At 39.1% G+C, this 26,322-nt stretch overlaps 1 protein-coding gene across 1 annotated transcript in view; it reads right to left on the reverse strand.

Moving 5' to 3' along the window:
• Positions 1-25,945, reverse strand: part of si:ch211-106h4.4 (MAM and LDL-receptor class A domain-containing protein 1) — a 35,601-nt gene extending 9,656 nt beyond the window's left edge. The window contains exons 1-36 of the mRNA XM_038717660.1: positions 25,776-25,945; positions 25,521-25,623; positions 25,207-25,372; positions 23,857-24,073; positions 23,288-23,419; positions 22,981-23,105; positions 20,401-20,638; positions 19,594-19,862; positions 17,160-17,250; positions 16,871-17,014; positions 15,359-15,490; positions 14,827-14,960; positions 14,546-14,717; positions 13,905-14,024; positions 12,161-12,315; positions 11,973-12,068; positions 11,604-11,694; positions 11,385-11,504; positions 10,987-11,089; positions 10,750-10,900; positions 10,419-10,638; positions 9,486-9,609; positions 8,859-8,988; positions 8,665-8,743; positions 8,411-8,566; positions 6,977-7,102; positions 6,678-6,893; positions 6,467-6,586; positions 5,730-5,891; positions 5,490-5,581; positions 4,866-5,033; positions 2,612-2,803; positions 2,401-2,509; positions 1,012-1,134; positions 756-855; positions 405-564 (exon numbers count right to left, since the gene is read on the reverse strand). Coding sequence (XP_038573588.1) covers positions 405-564; positions 756-855; positions 1,012-1,134; positions 2,401-2,509; positions 2,612-2,803; positions 4,866-5,033; positions 5,490-5,581; positions 5,730-5,891; positions 6,467-6,586; positions 6,678-6,893; positions 6,977-7,102; positions 8,411-8,566; positions 8,665-8,743; positions 8,859-8,988; positions 9,486-9,609; positions 10,419-10,638; positions 10,750-10,900; positions 10,987-11,089; positions 11,385-11,504; positions 11,604-11,694; positions 11,973-12,068; positions 12,161-12,315; positions 13,905-14,024; positions 14,546-14,717; positions 14,827-14,960; positions 15,359-15,490; positions 16,871-17,014; positions 17,160-17,250; positions 19,594-19,862; positions 20,401-20,638; positions 22,981-23,105; positions 23,288-23,419; positions 23,857-24,073; positions 25,207-25,372; positions 25,521-25,623; positions 25,776-25,854 — 5,115 coding nt within the window. The 5' untranslated portion in view covers positions 25,855-25,945. The remainder of the gene's footprint in view (positions 1-404; positions 565-755; positions 856-1,011; positions 1,135-2,400; positions 2,510-2,611; positions 2,804-4,865; positions 5,034-5,489; positions 5,582-5,729; positions 5,892-6,466; positions 6,587-6,677; positions 6,894-6,976; positions 7,103-8,410; positions 8,567-8,664; positions 8,744-8,858; positions 8,989-9,485; positions 9,610-10,418; positions 10,639-10,749; positions 10,901-10,986; positions 11,090-11,384; positions 11,505-11,603; positions 11,695-11,972; positions 12,069-12,160; positions 12,316-13,904; positions 14,025-14,545; positions 14,718-14,826; positions 14,961-15,358; positions 15,491-16,870; positions 17,015-17,159; positions 17,251-19,593; positions 19,863-20,400; positions 20,639-22,980; positions 23,106-23,287; positions 23,420-23,856; positions 24,074-25,206; positions 25,373-25,520; positions 25,624-25,775) is intronic.
• Positions 25,946-26,322: the final 377 nt, after the last annotated feature.

Below are 26,322 nucleotides of genomic sequence, written 5' to 3' on the forward strand. Positions count from 1 at the left end.
AAAGTAGCATTACTTAACGTATTCTGCAATAAATGGAAAATATAGAATTCTAAATGTTCCAAAACGTATTGTACATATACAATATGTTTTATAAGTACTTGTGCATTTACTTATTTGATCTTTATTCTTTGTGAATATAGATGAGTGACGTATTAAATAAAAAAACACCTTAAGCTCTCATGACAGTCTAAGTATTGAACTGGATTGAGATCTGATGACTGTGAAAGCAGTATAATAATAATGTGATTCAACCATGTAGTGTCACCCTCGTGCCCTGTTTGGAAACTTCTTCATTCATTATGTTTTTAGACTCATTTAATGTGCATTTTTCTTTATCTGCCACTCATCTGTATATCCTTTTCATTAGTCTTAAAACGTTAACTGTTCAAAATGTGAGCACACACCTTATAAGGTTGCTGGTGTGGGCTTAGAGGCAGATGTTCTGGGGTCCAGTGGGAGATAGTGTTGTGACTGCGTGACCACAGGATTGCTTCACTCCCCTCAGCTTGCTGCATAAGCACTCTGAGTGACCCAGCACTCTCTGCACTGATGTGGAAGTGAAACCTGCGTTAAGGAAAGAAGGAAGGAAGAAGGGGAGAGAGGGGATTGGGAAGAGAGTTGCGTGGTAGAGAGACAGAGGCGGTGGGGAGCATTGAGCAATTCATACTTTAAATATTCAACTTCGTATCAAAACAAATATTTTACAAGGATGATTATAAGAAAGATGCAGCCATCAGTGTCATGGTTTCACTTACAGAATCTGGCAGTAGGGGGATGAAGGGGTGAGTGCGGGACTCTGGAGTCGGGCCTCACTCTGTGTAGACCCCTGACTAAAATTCACTCTCATGTAGTAGCCTTAGAATGAGGGAAAACATCCTGAATTTCGTAAACAGTGCAGTTATGATCATTTCTGGGTCATGCCATTTCAGATGTTGAACATCTTGAATTCTTGTGCAGTGAGTGCATAAAATCAATACACTATTCAATCGGTCAATAAACCACTAAAGCCACCTGTGTCTGTAGTGTGATCAGTGGGCGGCTCAGTGTTGTTACTGGCTTTTTGTCTCTGCCACCTGCTCTGTCCATCACTGGTGTCAGTCCATCGGCACTGGTTACTCTCAAATGTGCACGGACCTGAAAGTTTAAAAGGCAGGCGTGAGTAATGCTGCTGGGGGGTGAGTATTGGTTCATGAATCACGGGGGTAGGGGGGGGGGGGGTAATACAAGTCTGGTCCTCACAAGCAACAAGCAGACAACTGCACACACGTCTCTGACTAAAACTGCCTCAGATATCACATTTCTTCTCACATGTAAAACTACAGATCATCAGAGCAGATCTCAGGACTGGCTTACCCTTGACACCCCATGAGTAAATACAGAACTTGGGAGGACTACCTCATATAAATGTAATGCATGACAAAAAGCAATAAAACTTGACATTCTGATCACATTGCGTAAATTTGATTTAGATTTTTTGTTTGTGATTCTTTGCAGTGCTGTTTGGCTGCTTTTAGCTGTGTGTCTTATCTCTGTTCTATTTCACTACTGTACTCAAGTTTTAACAAAACAGGTACTGACTACCTGATTAAATAAAAGGTAGGCCTAATTATATTATTGTTTTTGTCTTTGTCAATCCGTTACAGCTATATTAGCATGCATATACTTTCTGACTGATTTCAACAATACTGCCCTACAAAGACAGCCAGCAGTAACTGCAGTGATGTTAAGAAAAGGGTTAAAAGGCGACCTATTATACTGCTTTTCCTATATTGTTGTTCTGTGACTCCTGTATGGCAGCTTTGCATGATTCTCTATCTTATAGAGGCCCTTCCTGTGGACCTTCATTTCAGTCTCATGTAGACCTTCATTTCAGTCTCTGTCTGAAACAAGCTGTAGATGCTCCTGTCTCTTTAAGCCCCCCCACCACTGTCTTCTAATTGGCCAAGACATGAAGCATGTTACCAGGCTTTTGTTGATACTGAGTGTGATTGTGAAGGGAAAACAACAAAATATTTTTTTAGCTGTCACCTCTATTTAGACCCTCCATTTGTTAGGATAGGATTTTAATGTATCTCTGTTTTTTTGTCGGTTCTTCTACCGTTAATATTTATGTTAAAATCAATAAATTAAACAAATTTGCAATTGAGTACATTTAACCCATGTTATTCCCAAGAGTCAAAAGCTGCAATGACAGCTGCTAAGCTGGTTAGCTATAGCAGAATTTTAGCTTAGATTGAGCTACTGCTTCATTTAGTTATATGAATTAATTTGTTTAATTACTGAATATGTTAATGAATCCACCTGCATAAACATTTAATTGTTATTGTAAGACATTGTATACTGCTGACAAAATGATGGTAGCATTGGTACTGCAGGTCTCTACAGCAACACGCTGCTCACCACAGTCATCCTCGTCCTCCCCCTCGGGGCAGTCTGGTTGATAATCGCACTGTAAAGTAGCCAGAATACACACTTTCCCAGCGGACCGCCAACAGAAAAACTCATTATCCTGCAACACCAAAAAAAGAAGGTGGATTATTTTCAGCAGGTTTACAGACTTGTTTTGTGGAATACTTTATGTTTCACAGAATTGCTTTGTCACGTAGTTTACCTGACAGGGGTGGGTTGGTACGGTTGAGGTTGAGGGTGTGGCGGCAGAAGTGGGTGTGTTAGAGGATGTAGGTGGGGCAGAGGTGGGCAATATGTTGTTGTCGGGGTCAAATACACACTCCCTGGAGAAAGAGATATCGTCCAGCGCAACCAGCCCTCTGCGACCATCACCTCGCTCATATCGGAATACAATCTGACAAGATAATCGAAAAAAGAAAAAAAAACATTCTGACCTTGTTGCTAACTTTTCATGAACATCAGCGATAAAGCAAATCATAAACAAAGTATCAAAGTAAAGTCAAGTCCAAAGGTGAGTTTTTTTTTTTTTGTACCAAAAGCTAAAACTACTTTCTATAACCACCAGTGTCATTGATCTGAATCTATTTAAATTTGTATTAATTGATTTTTATTAGCAAACAATGGCTTATCAACACATCACACAGACATAAAGCAATATTATCATTTATTTTGAGTCATGATTCTGGCCACCTGGTGAAGCGAAGTCCCATTTTCATTCTCCTTGTAGCGCATGTTTGGAAAATATCAAGCTCCTCTATATTTGCCAGCTAGTTGCTAACTGTGTCTGTCTGTATACATGTGAGTTTGACTTTGAGCATCAACTTTCACATTATATATGATAGAGTTAATAACCTCAGCAAGTATTTTAATAAATTAATGCAGGAATGCAGGAAAGCAGAGCGCAGATGGAAAAAATCCAGTCTCCAAGTCCATTACCTCAGTCTGAAGGATTTATTAATTAAATACAATAACTTGGTTAAGGATGCGAGAACACACAGCACTGAGACTGCCCTGCTTAAAGTCACCAATGACCTTTTGATGTCTGCTGATGAAGGCATGTGCTCAGTCCTAGTACTCCTGGACCTTAGCGCTGCTTTTGACACCATTGATCACAACATCATGTTAGACAGACTGAGGCACTGGGTGGGGATCTCTGGTACTGCCCTAGAATGGTTTTCATCCTACCTGTCAAATAGGAAGTTTTGCGTGTCTGTAAACAACTATGTCTCTTCGTTCTGTCCAGTTAAATATGGTGTGCCTCAGGGGTCGGTCTTAGGACCCATTTTGTTTTCCTTGTATCTGCTTCCCCTTGGACATATTATCCATAAACATGGCATTTCTTTTCATATTTATGCTGATGACACACAAATATACTTGCCCGTCAGATCCACAGACCCTGGAATGCTGAGTTCACTTAACAACTGCCTTTGTCAAGTTAAAAAATGGATGTCAAATAATTTCCTCCAGCTGAACTCAGACAAAACAGAAATCCTGGTCATCGGGTCCCAACAGATGGCAAATCAAATACTGCCATCTGCTGGTTCCCTAGTAAATCACATTAAGCCTGTGGCAAAGAACCTTGGTGTCTGGTTTGATAGTAATTTAAATTCCGAGCAGCACACCACAAAGCTTGTTCAATCATGTTTATATCAACTTAGAAATATAGCAAAAATTTGATCTATGTTAACTTTTGAGGACACCAAGACCATTTTACACACCTTCATCTCATCACGCCTGGATTATTGCAACAGCCTTTTCACCTGTTTAACCCAAAAATCTATTGATCGACTCCAGACTGTCCAGAACTCAGCTGCCAGGCTTTTAACCAGAACAAAGAAATATGACCACATTACCCCTATTTTAGCTTCATTACACTGGCTCCCAGTATGTTTTAGAATTGACTTTAAAATTCTATTGATCACTTTTAAAGCTCTTCATGGCCTCTCGCCTTGTTATATTTCTGACCTTTTAGTCCCATACGCACCAGCACGCACCTTGAGATCCTCAGGCAGAGGTCTGTTGTCTGTTCCAGAGTCTCGACTGAAAACTAAAGGGGACAGAGCGTTTGCTGTCGAGGCTCTGGAACAGCCTGCCCAAGGAAATCAGGTCGGCTGAGTCAGTGAACTCTTTCAAGTCCCTTCTTAAAACATACTTTTATAGGAGAGCCTTTCCCGATCTTATTTGACTTTATTTTATCCCTTTTATTTTATTGTATTTTACTAATTTTATATTTATCTTAAACGTGTATTTTAGTCTTTTCAATGTTTTCATGCTTTTGTCTTGTATTGTTTTTGTATTATTCTCTCTTGGGTATTATTGTCTTTACACTTGTTAAAGCACTTTGTAACTTGTTTTTGAAAAGCGCTCTACAAATAAAGATTATTATTATTATATTATATTATTATTATAAATGTGAGATTCAATGTCATTTATTTAGCTACCTGTGGTTCACTGACCTTGCTATTGTCTGAGGAGGAGAATGTGACCTCTGCTTTCTGCCAGCTGTAACTCTGTGAGTTTTCCCTGAGCCACAGCACAGTGTCATCGCTACCAGACTGTAGCGTCCTGGACTGGGCTGTCAGTCTGGCTGCAGCATCGTCCAGGCTGAAGTAGAAGAATCTCACCTATATGGATAAAGTAAGTGGGGTGAAGTGAGGTACAGAAAAGAAGGTGATGATGTGCTTTGAAAACAAGAATTAACTATTTGTTGTTGCTTAATTAGCTGAACAGTCTTATGTTCAACCTTAAAGAGTGGTTAATAACGTCCTGCAGATCAGAGATTAACCTAAGACAGATAATAAAAGCTACACACTCATAAACAGAAGCAAGAAGAAGAGAGCAAGTTATCACTGTAACATATTCAGAAGCATTCAGAAGTTTTTATTTGTGCTGTGCCAAATAAATAAAGCAATAAATACAGAGATTTATGTGGCTGTCATAAGAAAACTAAACACACATCTGAGATGCATGCTAACGGCATTCCCATAACTCGTTAAACTAAGATGTTGAACATGGTAAACATTATACTTGTTAATAATGTCTTGACTCGAAAATGGATTTTACCACCTACGTCTACTCACAGTGCAGTTAGAGCTGGGTAATAAGGTTCTGGAGAGAATCTCTGACGTCTGGCCCTTCTCAGTCAGGTGAGTCCCAGGGATGACATAGTGACCTGTGTCATGAAATTAAACAATGCAGTGAAATGTTGAAGTATAGCATTACTGATTACAGAAGACAATTAATAAGAGTACATTAACCATCTAGTCAGGCAAGTTATTCAGACCCATAAGGATTATCTCAGTGCCAGGAGAGACTAATACCTGCAGCAGAGTTGTGGGTGTGATCCCTGGGAGGCCCATGTTCGGACCAGGCTTCCTGTCCTTTGTGATGCGTCCACTCAGCTCCAGGTGTGTCCACATCACTTTCTGCCCAGGAACACAGGCCCTGTTCAAAGCTGCAGCGCTCCACAAGACCTTGTTGCTCTGCGTTGTTATCATCAGATAAAAGAGAGTGAGATGTAAACAAGTCATAAACTGCTCACCAAAACCATCAACCTGTAGATGTGTAGGGCTGCAACAACACTTATTGTCATTAGTAATCTGTTGTTTAATTTAAAGATTAAGTGATTCTTAGGTTGGCCTATAAAACATCAGAAAACTATGAAAAATGCCAATGACAGTTTTCTAGAGCCCACCATGATATTCAACTTACTCCAATGTAAGACAGGGAAAAGCAACCAATTTTAGCCTTTGAGATGTTAAAAAGAATGTTTGTCATTTTTGATTTTGAAATTATAAACAATGTTCAGGACAAGGTGAAGACTAAATAATACTACATTTTTCACCAAAACTATTCTGTGTTATGTGCCAGAATAACTGATTTAATGATCATACTATCCTGTTAACTTCTAGGCTAGCTAATATCTGACTTTAAGCTGCTGATTTTTGTAAATCTTCAGCACACAGAGAGTGCACGGGACTTTATATATGTGCATTTACTGAACTGGTGCATTCAGTAATTCTAACATATTTAACAGTACTTAATGATGATATCTCACCACAGTTGTTCTCATCAGACCAGTCCCCACAGTCATCACTGAAGTCACACACTTGGTTGTGCTCAACACACACACTGTTGTTGCAGGTGAACATGTTCTCTGGACATAAGGGTTGGGGCTCTGAGAAGAAAAAACAAATATATCATAGATCAGCTTAACAAAGGGGCTGAGAAACCCATTGTAGAGTGTGCAGGTAGAGCAGGTAGCCTACCAGGCAGGGTGCAGTTTGTAAAATCTATGTCATCAATGGCAATGTGTCCAGGCTTGGTGAAGGTCCTGGAGGCTTCAAACAGGACGGTGAAGTCCTGAGGCATTCGACCAACCGTTACCTCAGCGTGATGCCACAAATCTCCATGGTTACCAGATAGCCACCACAGCGTGGTGGTCCTGGAGCCCCCATTTAGCGCCACACTCAGCTCCTCTATGTCTGTAACAATGTACAGAGTTAAAGATTACATGCAGATGTTATTTTATTGGCTGCACACTTACACTCGCATTTTCAAAACATACCTTCTCCATACATGTTGTAGTAAAAGTGTAGTGTGCAGGTGGCGCTGGCCTGTTTCATTTTGGGACTCTGCACAGCAGCAGGGCTCATTTGTTCTCCTCGGTCAGACTGCACTGCCATGTACCAACCTGGAAGAATCAGGAAAATCCCGAAGCATCACCCTTTATTCTTTATTCCTTACAGTCAGTGGTAGGGCTGCAACTAACAATTATTTTCATTGTCGATTATTTTCTTGTTATTGAATTTGATTAGTTGTTCGGTCTATAAAATGTGAAGTAAGTGAAATATATCGATTAGAGTTTCCCAGAGCCCAAGATGACGTCCTCAAATGTCTTGTTTTGTCTGCAACCAAAATACTTGTAGTTTACTGTCATAGAGGAGTAAAGAAGCTGAAATCAGATAATGTTTTCATTAAAAAATGACAGATTAATCAATAATGGAAACAGCTGGCAATTACTTTAATTACTATTTGATTATTCAATGAATTGTTGCAGCTCTAGTCAGCAGTACAAAACCATTGCAGTAGAAAATTTTAAGTATGGTAGATCTTCCAAATGGAAAGGGTATGGATAAGTGGTGAAGATTTTTTAGCACAATGGTGGAGAATTAGAGAGTGAATAGAGCATTTTTCTTCACAGGTATGCAGCTTACAGATAATAAACTTCCTTCATATTCAATTGAACTGCAACTCTGTATGCAATGTGTGGTCTGTTGGATTCTTTTTGATGAGGAGGCATCATGATTTGTGGTTTCCCCCAATTTTTGACACCTGTTTCAGTGCCCTGTGTCATATGTTTTGGAGTTATGGAAGTTACATAACAGCATAACTCAATAACAAATCACAGTAAGTATAGATTTCAAGTTTAGCATAGACTATATCATTAAAATCGAGGAAGCCCAAGTCTGAACAAAACAAGGATGGGGATGTAGAAACTGTGGCTAACACTACCCACAGGCAGCATTGCCACCACACATATTGAAAAAGGGGAAACACAAGAGACATCTCACTTCCATATTGAGCATATTTTACTCTTGTCACAAACTTCTCATTATAACACCCATAACATATTTTTCTGGTCAGAAATTAATGATCAAAAGTGGCTAAAAGATTTTGATGCTGCCTTCGTTGGCGGTTTGTAACTATTATTGGTAATCTGGGTTATTTTATGAATGGAGTCCAGACTGCACACAGATTATGTTTATGTTTTTACTGATTTAATTCCAGTGGAGCATCAACAATTTTGGTAACCCCTTTGCTCTGACTTTTACTACTGCATTGTGAAATTGTGACAGTGGCCTCAAGACTAGAGAAGGGCATTGATTTGAATCTCTCCAGTATGAGACAGTCAGTCTGTTCTGTATAACGGTAAAGCAGTCCATTTGCAGATAACTTGTCCCATCATAAATAAAGGTAGTATAAGAGTGTATGATCTCACCCAGTTCAGTCCCCACTGTGTGGTCCACAGAGGGTCCAATGTTCTCAGTAGCATTCCTTCCTCTCGTCCACTGAACCTGGCCAACACTCATGTCCTCCCAGCCACACGTGCCATTTTCAAATGAACAACCCAAAAATCCCAAACTTGTTTCATTCACTACCAGAAAAAGAAAACAGTTTCATGCATTTTACTACTTAATTATCATCAAATGCATTTCAGTCATAAACTAAAGGAATAATAAACAATATCAGTACCTTGGCAAAGGCCTGGTGTGACACTGACGTCATCAATGGCAATAAAGCCTCTGTTGTTGGCCTGTGCCTCGATCAGCAGCTGAGTATGAGGTTGTTGTAGGGAGTCAGTAAAGATTGCTGCTAAAATATCCATTATTTCTCATATTATAATTATTAGTAGTATTATTTCTACCACTGAGCCCGTTTTGGGTTACCTGGAAAGGTTTGCTCCTCTCTATAGACTGAGAGAACCTGGTCCAGCTGCGTCTGCTGCTGGTGCTGTTGAACATCAGACCCTCCTCTGATGGCCCTGAACCCATGTACACCTTCAATGTCCCTGAGTCACTGACAAGCATCAGACAAATGTGATGTTTTTATATGATACGTGAAAACAACTTGAGTCAAGTTAGTTTAAACAAAAAGCATTTGTTCACTTTGCAAAGTTTTTGTGTTCCAAAAAAGTTTTTATTTAAAGAAAAAAAAAGAAAATCATTGACGTTGCTGTGAGGTTGCTCATTTTTTAACTATTACTTGTTTCATTTGTGCTACAATGACACAAATATTGTATATAACACAGTACATGCTGATATGCTGAAACTATTATTTTTATGTTCAAAATTGATTTTAGGTCTTTCATTCAACAGAGAGTAAAGAGTGAACTCTGCCACATAATATTCTCAGTCTTGCACAAAGGGGGGCAGGTGATTCATGCCTAAATGACACTTGAGCACACTTCATGAGGAAGTCAGTGAGGAAACTAAACAGGATAAAGTGCATCCTCTGCATTGTCACACACTGTATGTTGTGAAAAGGGTGGTGGCTTGTCATTTTCTTTTGCTGACCTGCTGTTCATACGGTACCATAAGGTGAGACAGGAAGTGGTATTCCTCGGTTGGATCCATTCTGACAATACCTGTGCTAGACTGCTGTGGTTTTGGTGCAGTGATGAGCTCAACAAGAACCAACCTGAATGCAAAAATAAGAATAAAAATATAATGCAAAGTGCAAACTATCAGTTGTGAATGAATTATCAGTACTGCTCATTTCTGCACTATTCAAACTCTTAGTGCAGGAGTTGATTAGGATCAAAATTAATAGAGAGAAATATGATCATTTCTAATGATTTTCAAGGTTTTCATTGTAGATCAGAAATAAGGAAATTCTTTGTGGGGCAGGGAGGTGGTAATGTCAGCAACAGAACATATGTTAGGGATAAAAGGAGAAGTTAATAAGTAACAGACTATGTCAGTTAAACAGCAACTGCAGTGCCTCATATTAGGCATAGACAGCTGTAGAGCTAACTGTCACATTTTCCAAAACATTTTTGTTCATTTAGTACCAATCATCATTTTGTGCCTCCACAGTTACTGGCACCCTTAAAGGCGCGGCCACAGCTGAATATGGAATTTTATAGCTGCATTAATACATTTTTTCCGGCATGAGTTTGGAGCTGTGAACAAGCTGTAACCACAAAACTGACATTTTATCACCTTAAAAGTTGATATGGTGAAAGTGAATGTATATATATTTGGACATCAAGCAGAGCGACACTAGCAAATGCAGTTGTGTTTGTGGTCACCTTGCTGGAGAAAAAATTCAGTACGTTTACTCCTGACATATTGTTGGGTCGGATATAAAGACTTTTTGTTTGTTTGTTGGTTTCTTTGTCTTAAAAGATCTTTTTACTGGGGCTCACTAATATAAAATGGAGATATGTGAATTCTACTTTTGTTACATGTTTATCTTATTATATTGAAGTATATCTAAAGTTGTACCCTCTGGGGTCTGAGTGGTGTGGTCTGTCGGTGGACCCTGGAAGCCTCCACTGGCCAGCACCCAGTCATGTCCATCTTCTTTAGGGACATTGACCCAGGTGCACTGTCCGGACTCAAAGTCACAGCTGCCTGGAGGACTGCAGACCCCATCCCTCACAGAAATATCGTCTAATTTCACTGTAGAGTTAGTGCCTGGCACATAGACTGACTTGAACACCACCTGGTGAAGGACATAAACGTTTTCAGAAAGCAGCTTAGCGACTCACTGGGAAAGAGACAATTTGATTTGCAGAGTGTGCGAGGAGAGGGATCGTTGTAAAAACCAGCTTACGTGGAATTTTGCAGGGGAGGACACAGTGACCTCTGCCACCTCCCAGCCTGAAGAGGGCGCTCCAGACCGTTGCCAAAGTGCATCACCCAGCTCTCCGCTCCGCAGAACATGCACGGCGAGGATGTCAGAAGGCCCTGCAGGTAACCAGTACCTGAACAAATACAGTAGATACACAAACATTAAAATCTGCATTAGACAACAGTGTATAAATGTGTGTGACGGCAGCACTGGACTCACCAGAAGCGTACACATAACTCTGCAGCTGAGGTGATCTCAGGTGTGAGCAGCTGAGCTACTTCATTCTGTGTCGAGTTTGATATCATCACAGTCATGTAGTAACCTACAACAAAGACAGAGTTTGTTACAAAGGCAGTTATGGTCTTTTTGTTCAGTTACAGCATGACTGATGTTTTTGATTGTTTTGCTCTGCTTTAATTGTATTATATTTGGATTTTTCCTTCACCTCAATAGTCTGTTAAAAGCTACAGTACATGCATTATGAATTGAATAACAACAAAGGAATTTGAGACCCAACTTTAACTTACATTAAAACCTTCATCTAGTGGTGGTGAGACCACAATTTCTCTGCTACTTTCACGTATTGTCAACGAGACTTTGGTTGGTTTTGTACTGACCATTTTCAGTTCCATAGGTGTGGTCCACCTGATTTTTTGAGGCTCTTTTGTGACCCCAGCGACCCTTATGACTGACATCGTTGCCAAAGCCACACAGGTTGGAATCAAACCCACACACATCTAAAATAGTGTAAAAAAAGAGGAAAGTTGTAATAATCTCTGTAATGATGTTTTGACTTCCTGTGAACATCATCCATTGGTTGGTCTGTGTTTACGTACTCTGATTACTGCAGGGCCCGTCCCTCACTGTAATGTCATCAATGGCAATGAATCCTTTACTGTTGGTGTTTCTGTGGCCAGTGAACATCACCTGTGGATGAAGGAGGAATACATACAATATTGAATAGAAGAAAGACAATGCTTCTGTTTCTGAATTCTGTATTAACAAAACTATCCCTATAAATTAAATAAAATAAATGAAATGCATGTGCAGATTTGATCCCTACCGACAACTTAGCCTATTGCATATTGGTATCCCTATATACATCAGTAGATAACTCTCACATATTGAAATGGGCATCACCCTTAAAAATACAGCATTGGTTCGGCTTTAGAGCAAACATGAAAATGTAGCTGAATTAAATTTACCCGCATTGTATTGCTCATGCTGATGGTTACTTGTGCATTAATCCACTCTGGATTCTGGGTTCCTTGGCGAGTCCAGACTAACAGTTCAGAGGATTTCTAGAACAAAGCAAGTAATTATAGTAAAAAGTAAGAACACTGGAAGCAAAGATTGTAAGAATGTGTGAAGTAGTACTAATGAGAATGCATACTGTCTCAACCAGCAAATCCAAGGTGGATACTGAAGGCCCGAGCATGTAGTACCAGAATCCAACACAGATATGTGATGTAAGATTGATGACAGGAACAAAGATGCCTGCTCTCTCCCCATCCTTAGATCCAGATCCATTCAACAGTAAGAAGAAACCTTGGTAGACAAAGACTGTGATGCAAATTACTGAATACAACATAGCGCAATATCAGAGCTCCTTATTCCATTTCATATTTGACAAGGCGGTGCTTCCATTCAACCCAGCATTGGTTATTTTGTTTATGAACACTTACTACTGACATCTGCAGTATGTGCCAACTTTTTATGGTTTGAATGGTGGAATAGCAATAAAGTGATAACGTCAGCCATAACATTATGACCACCTGCCTACTATTGTATAAGACCCACTTTAAAACAGCCCTGACCTATTGAGACATGGACTCCACCCGACCTCTGAAGGTGTTCTGTGGTATCTGGCACCAAGACATTTGCAGCAAGCCCTGTAAGTTGCCAGGTAGGGCCTCTGTGGATTAAGACCTTTGCTCAGCGCATCCCACAGATACTCCATTGGTGTAAGATTTGGGGATTTTGGAGGCCAAGTCAACGCCTTGAACTCGTGTTAATCAAACCTTTCCTGAACTAAATTGGCTTTGAGACAAGGCTCATTATCCTGCTGAATGAGGTCCCTGCTATCTGTGAATACCGCTTCCATGAAAGGGTGTACATGGTCTGCAACAATGCTTAGGTAGGTTATATGTGTCAAAGTACGTGAATGGCAGGGCCAAGCAGAACATTGCCCAAATCATCACACTGCCTCCGCCGGCTTGCATTCTTCCCAAAATGCATCCTGGTGCCATGTGTTCCCCAGGTAAGCAACGCACACGCACCTGGCCATCCATGTAATGTACAAAGAAAACGTGATTCATCAGACCAGGCCACCTTCTTCCATTTCTCTGTGGTCCAGTTCTGATGCTCACGTGCCCATTGTAGGTGCTTTCCACAGTGAACAGGGCTCAGCAGGAACACCCTGACTGGTCTGCAGCTCCACAGCAACATACACAACAAACTGCGATGCATTGTGTGTTCTGACACCTTTCTATCAGAACCAGCTTCAACCTTTTCAGCAATTTGTCCTGGATCAGACCACACGAGCCAGCCTTTGCTCCCCACATGCATCAGTGATCCTTTGCCACCTATGACCATGTCGCCGTTTCACTGCTTTTCCTTCCTTAGACTACTTTTGATAGGTACTGACTACTGCAGACCAGGAACGCCCCTCAGAGCAGCAGTTTTGGAGAAGCTCTGACCCAGTCGTCTAGCTATCACAATTTGGCCAAGGCACCACGGCGGACCACGGTGATCGCTCTGAGGAGAGGAAAGAGAGCCAGGAGAGGAGCCATACTGGCCCAGCATGGACTTAATTCTGCTCCTAAAGATCTGGTCTGGACAAAATGGGACTCATGTTACCAAGTGACGGAATTCAGAGACTGTTGTGCCCACATCGTTACAGAGACCTGCCCTAAAAATGTTAATCAGTCGTCAAATTTATTGTTGATTTCTGTTTCTGTATCCACAGTTATAATGTATCTACCTTGGCTAAAAACACTGTTTTGACTACTAGCACATACAGTACAACAGTTACACAGATGTCTGATGGTCTTTACAGAAGTACTGTTGCTACATATGTTTTCAGGTTTCTTCTTGAATGCTTATATTATGCATATATTATTGTCAACTGTCAATACCTTGATCATTTCCAATAGTGTGATCATACTGAGGTCCATCCCAAGGCTGGTCCACTTGAAGTCCACTTCTGAGAGTCCAGTTCATATCATCACTGACCTCCTGGACCCAACTACATGGACCTGATTTACAAGATACAATCTTATATTTTAAAATATTGTATGTGTAAAATGGGTAACAGGATAAATAGACAATAGAATGTTTACTTCAAAGTATGCAAATATCCAAATGCAAATACTACTCAACTAGCCTCAAGTAAAACTAAGATGTTCACAAAACAATGGATAAAATTCACATTATTAGATATATATCGGTAAATAATTTATCTTGCCCCTGATACAGTATGATAATGTATGTTACTACATTTATGATCTTTTAAAAAACACAATGAATTAGTATTAGTAGCCTTTAGTTTTTGAAAAAAATATCTGTCAAGTCAAATATGTTCAAGTCAGCTGATTTTACTTCACTGCTGCTGAAACAGATTTTAAGTGCCTTAAGCAAGGCTCTCAAACATGCTAACAACAAGCCCTGACTTGCAGTAACCCTGCCAGCAAGGATTTAAGGTTTTTTGGTTTTTTTTTAAAGTACAAAACAAATTGAGAATTCACAGTCATTTCTGAACCGATTTTACAAGAGTCACCTTGTTCAAAAGTGCAGTCCATAGCAGAGGCAGGAGCAGTGGTGGTTGTGGTGGCAGGGTTCGGGGTGGTTGTAGGGATAATGTCATTGCAAGACTTCTCCCTGATGATGTGGATGTCATCCAGGGCAAAGCTCCCTTCCTTTGAAGCTGGACAACTCGCTTGTAAAATAATCTGTGATGAAGGATGGTTAATTTAGAAATGTGCACTGATTCATTTAGGAGCGGTGTTTTCTCAAGAAAACTTATCAGGATATATTATGAATTTATCAGCAAATATTTACCTGATGAAGCCCTGATGCACTATAATCCACCCTGTCTTGGATCCATGTGCCATTCATATATCCACTTGTATTCCACACAGAACGCAGTCCAGCAGTCTCATTTACTAACACTGTCAGTTTAATGGCTGAGGGCCCTGGAAGCACCACAATGTGCATTTATTTACAGATTTTGAGAAAGTTTCTCCTTATCCATGATTGGTTCTCACACCCCAGTGAGTATTAAACCCCTAACATACATTTTCCATCTTATTCCACACTGTCTGAAAGTATGAAATGTTCTTTATCAAATTCTTCATTGTAGCTGTATATGTATATGTATGTGTATTCTGCATATATATATACATATATATACACACACACACATATATTTGGCTGCAGTTTTAACAGTACTAACAATACAGTTACCATTCTCAATAGATAGTGCATATTGAAATATAGCTTTATAATCTACATAAAATACATGAGAATATTGTAAACAAAATAAGTGACCATACCAGTGCTTACTGTCACAGTTAAAAAAGACTGTACTTACTATTTACTGCCCATCCGTCAGTGTAGTGCCAGATCTCCAGGCAAGCTCGGTCTACTGCCTGCATTGTCTCACTCTCCAGTCGTGCAGTTTCTTCTTTATTATACTTATATGGACTGAATAATACAAAGTGCCCTATGGAGAGTAAATACAACACAATATTTAGAATAAATATTGCGCCATGCACCTGCACACAGCTGCATAATATTAGATTCACATTATGACTATTAATCAGCTGAAGTCTGAGTGGCTCCATTAATCACACAGTTTGCTATAATAGGTACCTTAGTAAGTGGAAAGGTTCATCTTACTCTGTCGCTTACCCAACTGAGACCTTACCAGCCCATCTGTTAAAGTGTGGTAGGTTCACAATTTTTCAAGTATGTCACAAAAAATATTCAGGTGCCCAAATGAACATTGAAAAAGGTTTCGCTTGCTACAATGACTCCTCCTGTTCATACCAGCCAGAGAGCTCCTTCTTATGCAATTTCAGTATTCAGTGACGGGGGACAAAATCAATAGTCCTCCTTCACGGCGGTAGCCAGGATTTTAGATATAGTGAGTCCTGCCGGGGGGTTGGAGAAATGAGGAAATCACTGTTTTCCAGTTTCTTACTGCATTAAAATCACTTTCACCATCAATCAAATTAGGCAAAAAGGCACAACTGCAGCTGCAGTAGATTAAAGGGAGAAGCTTTAGCTTAATACACCCACCAAAAATGCACACACAAGGGACAAAAGAAGAGCTGGACATTTTTTGATTTGGAATTACAACTTGATTCAAACTTATTTATTTGTAAATAAAACTAACTGACATGTCCCACAAATCAAGGAAGTCATAAAATTGTTTAAAAGATACATAGTTAATATGCCTTTAAATGAAATCTATAGCTTACCAATGCATAGCATACTGAACTGAAAAAGTAAATGTAAAAAGTATAAAAGTATTTCTCATTATTGATAAATGAGGTATCACTGAAACATTTTAGTAATAATCACTGGACACACAACTATCTATGTGTGCCTCATTTCCTGTCTGCAGAGATTCTGATACACGGAGCGCAGAATCAGAGAGCAAAAAGAATTGGGAAATCTTGTCATTCCAAAATCTTCAGCAGCACAATGACCCAGAAGAAACTGACTTCTCTCTCATATACATGAACATTTTTAATTTGGACATCTAGTAGTATATACATCAATTGGCTAAATGACTGATGCGATCCTCCATCACCATGAACCTTGCAAAAGGCAAGGCCACCATTGGAGTAGGTGATAACAGACAACGTTACTGCAACCAGGTGGGAAGTGTAACGTTATTACAATGTTTTAGCCTATTTTACACCATGAATATTTCTGTCACCGAAAATTTCACATTTTGAAAGCATAAAAGTTAATAGTTTGCGAGCTCAGATCTTGAACGCAGTTACTTGTTTTGAGTGGTAGATCAGATGAAATACAGCCTAAAATGCTACACTCATTATGATGCCATTACTTAAAGTATATGTGGGTGACTTACCCAAAGCAGAATTTGTGGAGTGGTCCTTTTTTGGAATAAATATATTACCGCCACTTTCACCTGACAGCCAGTCCCAGTCCACTCCAGTCTCTGCTGGAGGACTGTTCACCCAACCACAGAAGTCCATTTCAAAGTCACAAAAACCTGCAAAGAATAACACAAATAAGCATGAATTATGCAACCATACATACATGCATGCACAAATTATAACTACCCAACCACAAACCCACATACATTAATTTTCATCTTTCGTCCATTTTCTGTTTTAACTTTAAAGTAAGTTCACAACCTGGTGGGGGACATGCGTCATTAAGGACAATGAGGTCGTCAATGGCGATATCTCTCCTCGGTCCATCCCCGACCACCGCCTCAAAAATCACCTGTCACCCAGAACGACAAATGGATTTGAATTTATAGGACATTTTCCGTTACTGTGTTTATTCATTATTGTATACATGTATTTACTGAGGAAGTGCAGACTTCTCTCAAACTAGAGTCTCTGCTGAAAAGGTTGAATGTGAGAATCTACACATGCTGTACATGCACTATTAAACGTCTTAAAGCAATGCTCACATGCCCATATGTGCGTTAAAAGAGTTATAAAGTGCTATAATGAGTCCTCTCATCCATATCTACAGCAAAGATATCCATTTCTAAAGCAATTTCATTGCTGTTGGTATTTTCCAGCATTATAGTCTTATTTAGTTTTACTTATTTATTGTTAACTGATCATAAAAAAAAAAAACACACTCTCTTCACTCATTCCTCTTGAAGAGGGCTGTGAGTTTGAGGGTTTTGTGCAGTGTCTTAGCTGTTCTTATGACTGCACTCTTCTGGACAAAGACTTCATATGTTTTACCTGTATGTTTAATCTGCTAGAGACACTCCCAGACTGTGGGTCACAACCCCAGTGCTCTGATTACCACCTACATCTTTTCCGGCTCATCTTTCAGCCCTTGGTATTTTTTGAGCTTGTTGTGTTCCTTCTTATTGATGTTGCTGATGTTGTCAGCTGCTTGTCTCTCCATAGAGGTTCATCCTCCTCCTTGTCATCATCCTTGGGTTTTTGCTGCCAGAGGTACACTTAGCCATTCATCTTTTGGGTCCATCTTTCCAATGTACTCCAGGATCTTTGTTGTTTCATCCTGGACAGCAGTTTTGATACTCAATAGCCTTGACCTCCATAATTTCGTTTAGTGTACAGTCTCTAGGATGCTTGATTTGGGGTAAACACCATGTATTGTGAGGAGCTTTCTTGTCTTGATATCAGTGGCCCCTATCTCCTCCTTTGGCTCGTTTGTTATACCACCGGGGTATCTGAAAACTGGCAGGGCGTATATGTTGATAATCCAGATTTTGTTCTTCCCATTCAGCTGACTTTTCAGGACCTGCCTTACTCTGTGTAGGTATTTGGCTGTGGGAGACTTCGTTGCTGCCTCTTCACAGTTTCCGTTTGCCTGCGAGATCCTAAGGTATTTGTAGTTCAACCCCTTCGGTTCTGAGTTTTCCTTCTATCTCACTCATTCCTGGCATACAGCTTGATGTCATCCATGTAGAGGAGGTGACTGATGGTTGTTCAGAATTTTTGATGATCTGGCTGAGGGGGTTAAGACCTATATTAGTAGTGAATCACCTTGGTATATGCTGGACTTGATGGTGACTTGTGCAATTGGCTTTGAATTGGCTTCCAGACTTGTTTTCCACAGCCCCATTGAGCTCTTGACGAAAACTATCGTGTCCTGTTGATCTTGTACATTTCCAAGCATTCCAGTATTCATCAATGTGGCATTGACTCGTAGGCTTTCATGTAGTCAATCCAGGCACATGCACATGTTGGTCTGCCTGGTTTTGAGTGACTGCTCTATTGACCAGTAGCTGGTGCTTGGCTCCCGTGGTATTACTGCCAATTCCCTTCTGGGCCCTGTCTATCTATTGAGACATGTATCTACTCATCTTGGCCACTATGATGCCTAACAGGAGCTTCCATATTGTGCAGAGGCAGTTTTATTGGCTGGTAGTTGGATGGGATTGTTCCCTTCTGGGGATCCTTCATGATCAGGACTCTCCCATTGTAATGGTTACTGGAGACATCTTTTGTTTTTGCCCCCATCATTCATCATTTCATCATGAGCTGAATTCAAAGATCATTTTCAGCTCATGATGAATGGGGGCAAAAACAAGTGTTGCACACACACACACATTAAAATACTGTGTAAATACATTATTTGAATGGTATCTACAACAGCGATCCGGAGAGCAATAAGATGTGTGGCATCAGAGTCTTATAAGAAAAAACAAAAAAAAATAAAGGCATTAAAGCGACCAAAGTAATTCAATGTACATATGGGCATGTGAGTATTGTTTTAAGATAGACTTGAAAGAATGTGAACTATTCCTTGCATATCATTGTGATTACACTGTAATGTTTTATGTCACTGCCTAAATTACACTGTAAAAAAAAACCCTGTAAACTAAAAAAAAGAAGACATATGCATGTGTGGTGATGGTACATCTCAAGGGATTATTCACAGCTGTTGGATTCTGTTAAAAATGCAGCACAGAATTTCCAACTTTTCAAAGCAGCTGTTACAGAAGGAGGAAAGTAAAGAGAAGGACAACTAAATGTGTAAAGCTTGCACAGTTTTAAGATGCTAGTCCAAGTGTTCACTGATCTGGCAATAATTTATTCACCAACCATTTTCTGATGCCTAATCACCAGGTACCTGATACGGGGTGTTGGGACTGACAAGGGTCAATCTTCCGTGCCTCCAGTGCTTCCCCTGATCTCCCCTTCTAGTCCAGAGCTCGGTGGAGCGTCTCTGGCTGTCTGGGGTTTGAAGGTAAACACTGAGTTCACCCACTCCACTTCCCTCCATGTAGTACCAGAACATGAGGCATTCCCCGCCAGGAGCGGTGGGCTCCATCACTGCAGTCATCACTGCGCCTCTGGACCCCATAGGGTGACGCCACAACTGGGCACTCAGATAATAACCTACACATACAGTACGGAGGAGTTACGGACATGCTGCTTTGGATTTGAGTGTGTGTGTTTGTGCAAACATGTACGTTTGTGTGTAAACTGGTTTATACAGCAAGGGATCACACAAATGTATCTACCAGAATAAATTGATAATTTATTCCAATGCATTATCATCAGGAAACTTTTTAATACTAAAATAATACTTAATTCATCTTGTTCATAAACAATCCTCAGTCTTTCCTCAGTCTATTTTCTTTGATATCACATTTAAGTGGAAGTACTGACCTTTAAAAAAAATAGGATCCTTACAATACCAATTAATGTAATATATGTTTTGCAGGTTTTAACATTCAAGCCAAATTCAGACTGGTGGTGACTTTGACAGATGGACAAATAGAGCCCATTTTATAGTCAACTCAATCCCCCTCCTCCCCACTTTCCTTGTTTGGACGAACACAAAGTCTGAGCAAACATCAAAGGCCGACACGAGATATATCTATAGGCAAAAAAAGACGAGCCAGCTGAGGCTGCATCTCAAAGACTTGCTGACCTTGCTCTGTCCCCAGAGTGTGATCTGTGGCGGGGCCTGAAGAGTTGGCTGGTTGGGACGCCCCAGTGATCCGGCTCCAGGTGAAGTTTGCTGACGGTTGGGGCAGCAGACCACACAGGGAGCCCTGGAAGGTGCACTCTCTCTCAGCCGGACAAGTGCCATTCTCACTGCTGGACACCATTATGTCATCAATGGCTATGCTGCCTTGCTTTCCATCTACCACAGCTTCTATAATAAACTGGAGAATGTCACAAATTATTTGAAGTGTGGGTTTCAAGAGGACAAAGAGTTTAAATTTGTCATGAAACATATTTATTTGAGCTACTGTTTTAAAAGGTCAATAAGAAAAAATATTTATCGAAAGTGCATTGAAGCCAGGGGTGGACTGGTAATCCGGCATACCGAACAAAGGCCTGGTGGGCCGATGAACTTTTGGGGCCGGTGTAAGGTAAATTATTTATTTACATAACTAAAAATGGGCAAATGATTGGCCCATAAGGCGTGGACAGCGGCCCATTGGGTAATTTTATTTCCATTTTTCATTCATTTTCATCCAATCACATCCCTTACTAGCCCCCACTCCCTCCCCCACGGCTTGAGCTGTTTCTTGTGTTATAATTCAATTCAATTCAATTCAAATTAGCTTTATTGGCATGAATGTGTAACAACAATTTTGCCAAAGCATCATACAAACTACATATAAACAATCAACCCCATACATTTCATTAAACAAGTAATTAAAGCGTAAAGTAATTAAAGCGTGTGTGTGTTTGTGTTAGAAAAATTAAAATATATAAAAAATAAAAATAAAATAAATAAATAAAACAGTATGCGTGTTTGTGTGTGTGATAAATTTTTTTTTAAATATAATCAAAATAAGATAAATAAATAAAACAGTAAGCATGTGTGTGTGTGTTAAAAAAAAATTAAAATAAAATGAATAAATGAAACAGTAAGCATGTGTGAGTGTTAAAAATATATATATATAAAACATTTACATAAATAGATAATACCGTAAATGTGTGTGTGTGCATTAATAGACAAAAAAATTAATTAATTGAAAAAAATAATAATAATAATAAAAAAAGAAGTTAGCATCAAATGTAAAAACAAAATTACTAAAATATCAAGCAATCAAAATAATAATAATTTGAAAATTTGTACAATTATTTATCAGTCTGAGTTTCCACTGGTTGTCCTCACTTCGTGGAACGAGGAGACATATTTTGCAGCAATTATTTGACATTTGGGCATTTCTCCCAGTATATAGGAGAGTTTCTGTGAGTCTGATATGAATTTGAATTCGGGGTGTATTTGGGAAATGTTTGCAAAGTGTTTTTGTCTTAGTGTTTTGTATTTGGGGCATGAGGTTAGAAAGTGTAGCTCTGTCTTTAACTGTCCTGTGTCATATTACATCCTGTGTCCTGTTTTATATACAGTCTATGGTTGTGGGCCAAAAAATAAATAAAAATCTTCATACAAAATGCCACCAAAGCGTGAAAATAACCGATATGTTTGCTACTGGGGTTTAAATTTTTTTTTTTAAAGTAGGCCTATTAAAATATATTCTTGTATTGTTGTCATGTACGGAAGCCCTAAGCGGCCATTGAATCAAACATTCTTTAACTCCGTTTTCCTGTGATAACGGGATAGTTTTCTCGAGATAATGAAACAGTAGTTTAACACAATGGTTTAATGGTAATTTCACCATGTGTCACTGGTTATCTGAGGTGGGGTTGGTAGAGCATAGGATGCATGCATACACAGGAGTTGTGGGTTTGATCCACACGGAAGCCCAACATTTTTTTCTTTTGTATCTTTTTCAGAAGCCTCTTCAACAAAGTTCTTATGAAGAGACTGGAGGTAGGTCCACATCCATCAACCATTGATTCATTTCCAGGCAGAGGAAATTCCTGTGCTTCTAATTCAGGGGAATCCATTTAACGTTACACATTTCCTGACGGCTATTTCGGAAACTTTGAAATAGCCGTTGGGAAATGTGTGATTGGATTTCCCTGAATCTCTTCCTAACAACTGTGTTGGAGAGGATAATATAAAACAAACAAAAGAAGAAAAAAGAGTTTTTGAGAGCAGGAGTCAAACCTGCAATCCTTGATTGAAGTCCTACGCTCTACAAACTGAGCTAACCCAACAAACTGTGAAATACTAGCCCTGAATGAAACTAACCTGTTACTAGGTTATTAGACACTTAGACCCTAGTTGCTCCAAAAGCGTGCGGCCTCTGACGTATAAAGCAATTGTAAGTCGCTTTGGATAAAAGCATCAGCTAAATGAGTAAATTATAAAAATGTAATGTTATTATTAGACTTCAATAGGAATAGAAAGAAATTGGTAATTTTTGTTGTAAAAAACACTGAGGAAGAAACAAAAATAAGAGACTTGTATTTGATAAAAGTAATACTAGTTTGAAGTCACATTCTTGGTCATCTTTCTACATGTTGTGATAACTGCTCTTTATTTGCTCTTCACAGGAAATAAGATGTCTTCTCATTCTAAAAAAATCCTCTAATATATCCTTCAATCTTATGATCAGCAGAGGAATATACACAAAAATAATACCTGTATTGGTTTGTCACTGTTGAAGGCAAGATCTGCAAATCTCCATTTGTTTCCCTGGGTGCCACTTCTCATCCATACAACCGTCTCTGCTTCACCAGAACGCTTTGCAATAAACTTCAATGAACCTGATAGTAAGAGAATATCAACATAAGTTGTGAATTAGAGAAATGGATGTTTATGTAACTGTAGTTAGAATGAATCAGAATTATATGGATCTTAAAAAAGTGCCGAAAAGTAGCATTTTTTTTTTGTATATACCTGTGGAATTAATTGTGTTTGGAAGTGTACTGAACAGTGATGCACGTACCAATGCTGCTGCCAAATATGTGGTACAAGAAGCTCACACATATGACTTGACCTGCAGGTCGAGGGAAGCTGATGAGTCTGGCTGTTGATGAATTATGTGGTTTGAGCTCAGTATTTATGAGCATGTAGTAGCCTGCAGAGGAAGAAAAAAGAGCAAAAATTATCAAGTACTCAGTGTGCTTACAAAATTAAATCATATATATGAAAACAAAAATATTTTGTCAATAGTATTTAGTATTAGAGAATCAAAAATGTGATTACATTTTTAAGGAAACTATATGACTGAATATTCACTTCTATCTGATATCTTCATAGTTTTAATAAATTTTATGAATGGTTGCAATTATTAGCTGTAGTTTGTTTTTACTTCTCTGTATTTTGTTTATTGTATCAGGCCTTGGGCCCCTAAACCTTTAGCACCCTTAAAGTTCCAGGATCACTAACTGGACTGTGGTAATCTAATATTGTAAGCACTAAAGGAAAATAAGATTTGAGGGCTTTATTATTTCAGTTTATTTATAAAATCATTGCTAAAACAAAATTCTAGTGTACTGTCAATAGGATATTCACCATTCCCAGTTGGGCCTTCATTATATTTCCCATTACTCCTTTTCCACAAAAGGCTGGCAGTGTAGTCATGGTACCAAGAACAGGTGTCTTTTTGAAAATCACACGAGAGTTGGTCTGACCCTGCAGGGACATCTCCCTCTCCACAGTTGTCAAAGCTGATATCATCCAGCATAACGTCTGCTTCTGATGAAATTGGAGGGCTGAATAAAAACTGCAGCTGTAGAAAGAGAAGTGGTTTATTCTACATTTGTTCAGAAAATCTACAATACATTCAACCTTATGGTGTAACAAGATGAAATAATCAAATTTGTCTTGAGTATGGCTGCACTGACTACATACAAAACATACCTTATATATTTTCTAATCCTTTGTATTGTGTAGCCTAAGCTACAAAGCTGCCAACACACTATACCTACATGAAATGTCCTTTAACCCTAGAAACCAACCAGTACATCCGATTTCTGAATATTACCAGGCACAGGTTTGCTGTTTGGCAGTTTATGGCAACAAAATATATTTAGGATTATGTACTAAAGTGCTTTATTGATGCCCCAGGGAGAAATTAGTAGTTAATATATAGGAAACAGGAACAATAAAGATCAAGAAATAAAAAACGCCTACACCGTGAATCTAAATTAAATTAAAGTCATATACAGATACAAAATATGTAGAATAGTAAAGCTATTAAAAACCTAGGGTCATACCTGGATTTTGAATCTACAATAGGCCTATCCATAATGCTTTGGGGGTGTAAAGAGGACATATAATGTTGTCATGGATTCAGAGAATTAATTAATTGGCACAATTGAAATATGCTAAACCTATTAGAAGTTAATTTGGCACTGAAGAAAACTTAAAAATGCTCAGGCAAGCTCTGCAGTGGTAAGAAGAGTCTTTTTTCCCCTTTGATTTCTAAGCAGATTTATGGGTGTTTATTTGCAAGTTTATTTATCGGTGAATAATATTGAACAAAAGTGTGGGTCACACTGAATCAAAAAATTTGCGAACTGTATTGTATCTTTGTGCTCATATTTGACTGAGTTACTGTATGACTCTATGAAGGAGTAACATTTTTTAAGCAAGTTGTGGCAATTGAGTGCTACGGATTTTAAAAGTACCTTGATGGCCTCAATGAGCTGTGTGTCACTGCTGCTGCTCCAACTGTTGCAGGCCAAACTTTAAAACCTAACTTTACTTTCATGCACCTGTCTCTTTCACCTCACACTGTATCTTTGTCTCACTTCTCTCCCTCCACGTCCCCTTGCCTGACAATATGAAAACCCCTGCTCAAGAAAATACATTTAAATGTATTACTATGTCTGTACTATACATACTGGGTATTTCACTTACCTTGTATCCTCCCGGCTGATTACCGATGAAGACTGTGGCATTCCCCCAACTGTCTGTCGTACTTTTAGAAATCTCAACCAAGTCTTGCACAGTTCTGCCTCTGACCATTCTTAGCTTAAGGGTTGATGACGAGTACGATGACTTATCATAAATATGGTACCAGAAGCTGAAACACATTGACAGTCAAATTACAAAAACAGGCAACAGCTCGCAGAAGGTAGTGAAATAATTTTATAATGCACCCTCAGTCAAGGACATATCTAATTAAAACACATATCTTAACAAAAGAAATCTGGACAGAGTATTTATAGTACCTGATCTCGCATCCCAGAGCTGCGAGGTTGTCTACAGACAACTCCAATCTAGCCGTTGAAAATATGCTACCGTCTTGTTTTCCATCTATATGCATGACATGTCCTGTATGCAGCAGACAAATATCCAATAATAAGATGATTGTCAAAGGCTAAATATAACCAAACATTTTTTATCACAGATTTAAAATGTCACTGTAAATTAATTATCAACCAAGTAATGACAAGAATGGAACATGACAGTAGGTTAATATTTACCCAAGGGACTTCCTGTGGTATGGTCCAGTCCAGGTATTGAGGTGATGTTTGCCACCTGCCATCTCCAGTGGTAGGACATATCATCACTGGTGTCATACCAACCACAGGCATGATGCTCAAAGTCACATGAGCCTTAACAAGGAGGGGGCAACACAGTGAATAAATGGGAGACAGACACATTTTATTAAATAACCTCAAAGCTTTCTTGTTCCCGGTGTCATGTTGTTTATTCTGTGTTATTGAACTATTTTTTTGTGCATTTAAAAGACATGTCATACCTTCACAAATACTAAATTCCAAGTTAAAATTGTTAAGTGATAATGTTCTTTGCTGACTTAATGAAAAGAACTTAAATTAGACCTGAGTTGAAAATATTTTCCTGAACTGTAAGCATACCACAAAACTCCTCGTCCGAGCCATCTTCACAGTCCTTCTTAAAATCACAAACACGTCCAGCAGAAAGATGTTCTCCAGATGTACAATTGAACTCACCATCAGAAGACACAATGACCAGCAATACTGTAAAGAGTGTTTCATTACAAAGAGA

The sequence above is a fragment of the Micropterus salmoides genome, unplaced genomic scaffold (assembly GCF_014851395.1).
Source record: "Micropterus salmoides isolate LMB-PRFRI ecotype aquatic unplaced genomic scaffold, ASM1485139v1 Ms_hic_scaffold_14, whole genome shotgun sequence".
NCBI classification, from domain to species: domain Eukaryota; kingdom Metazoa; phylum Chordata; class Actinopteri; order Centrarchiformes; family Centrarchidae; genus Micropterus; species Micropterus salmoides.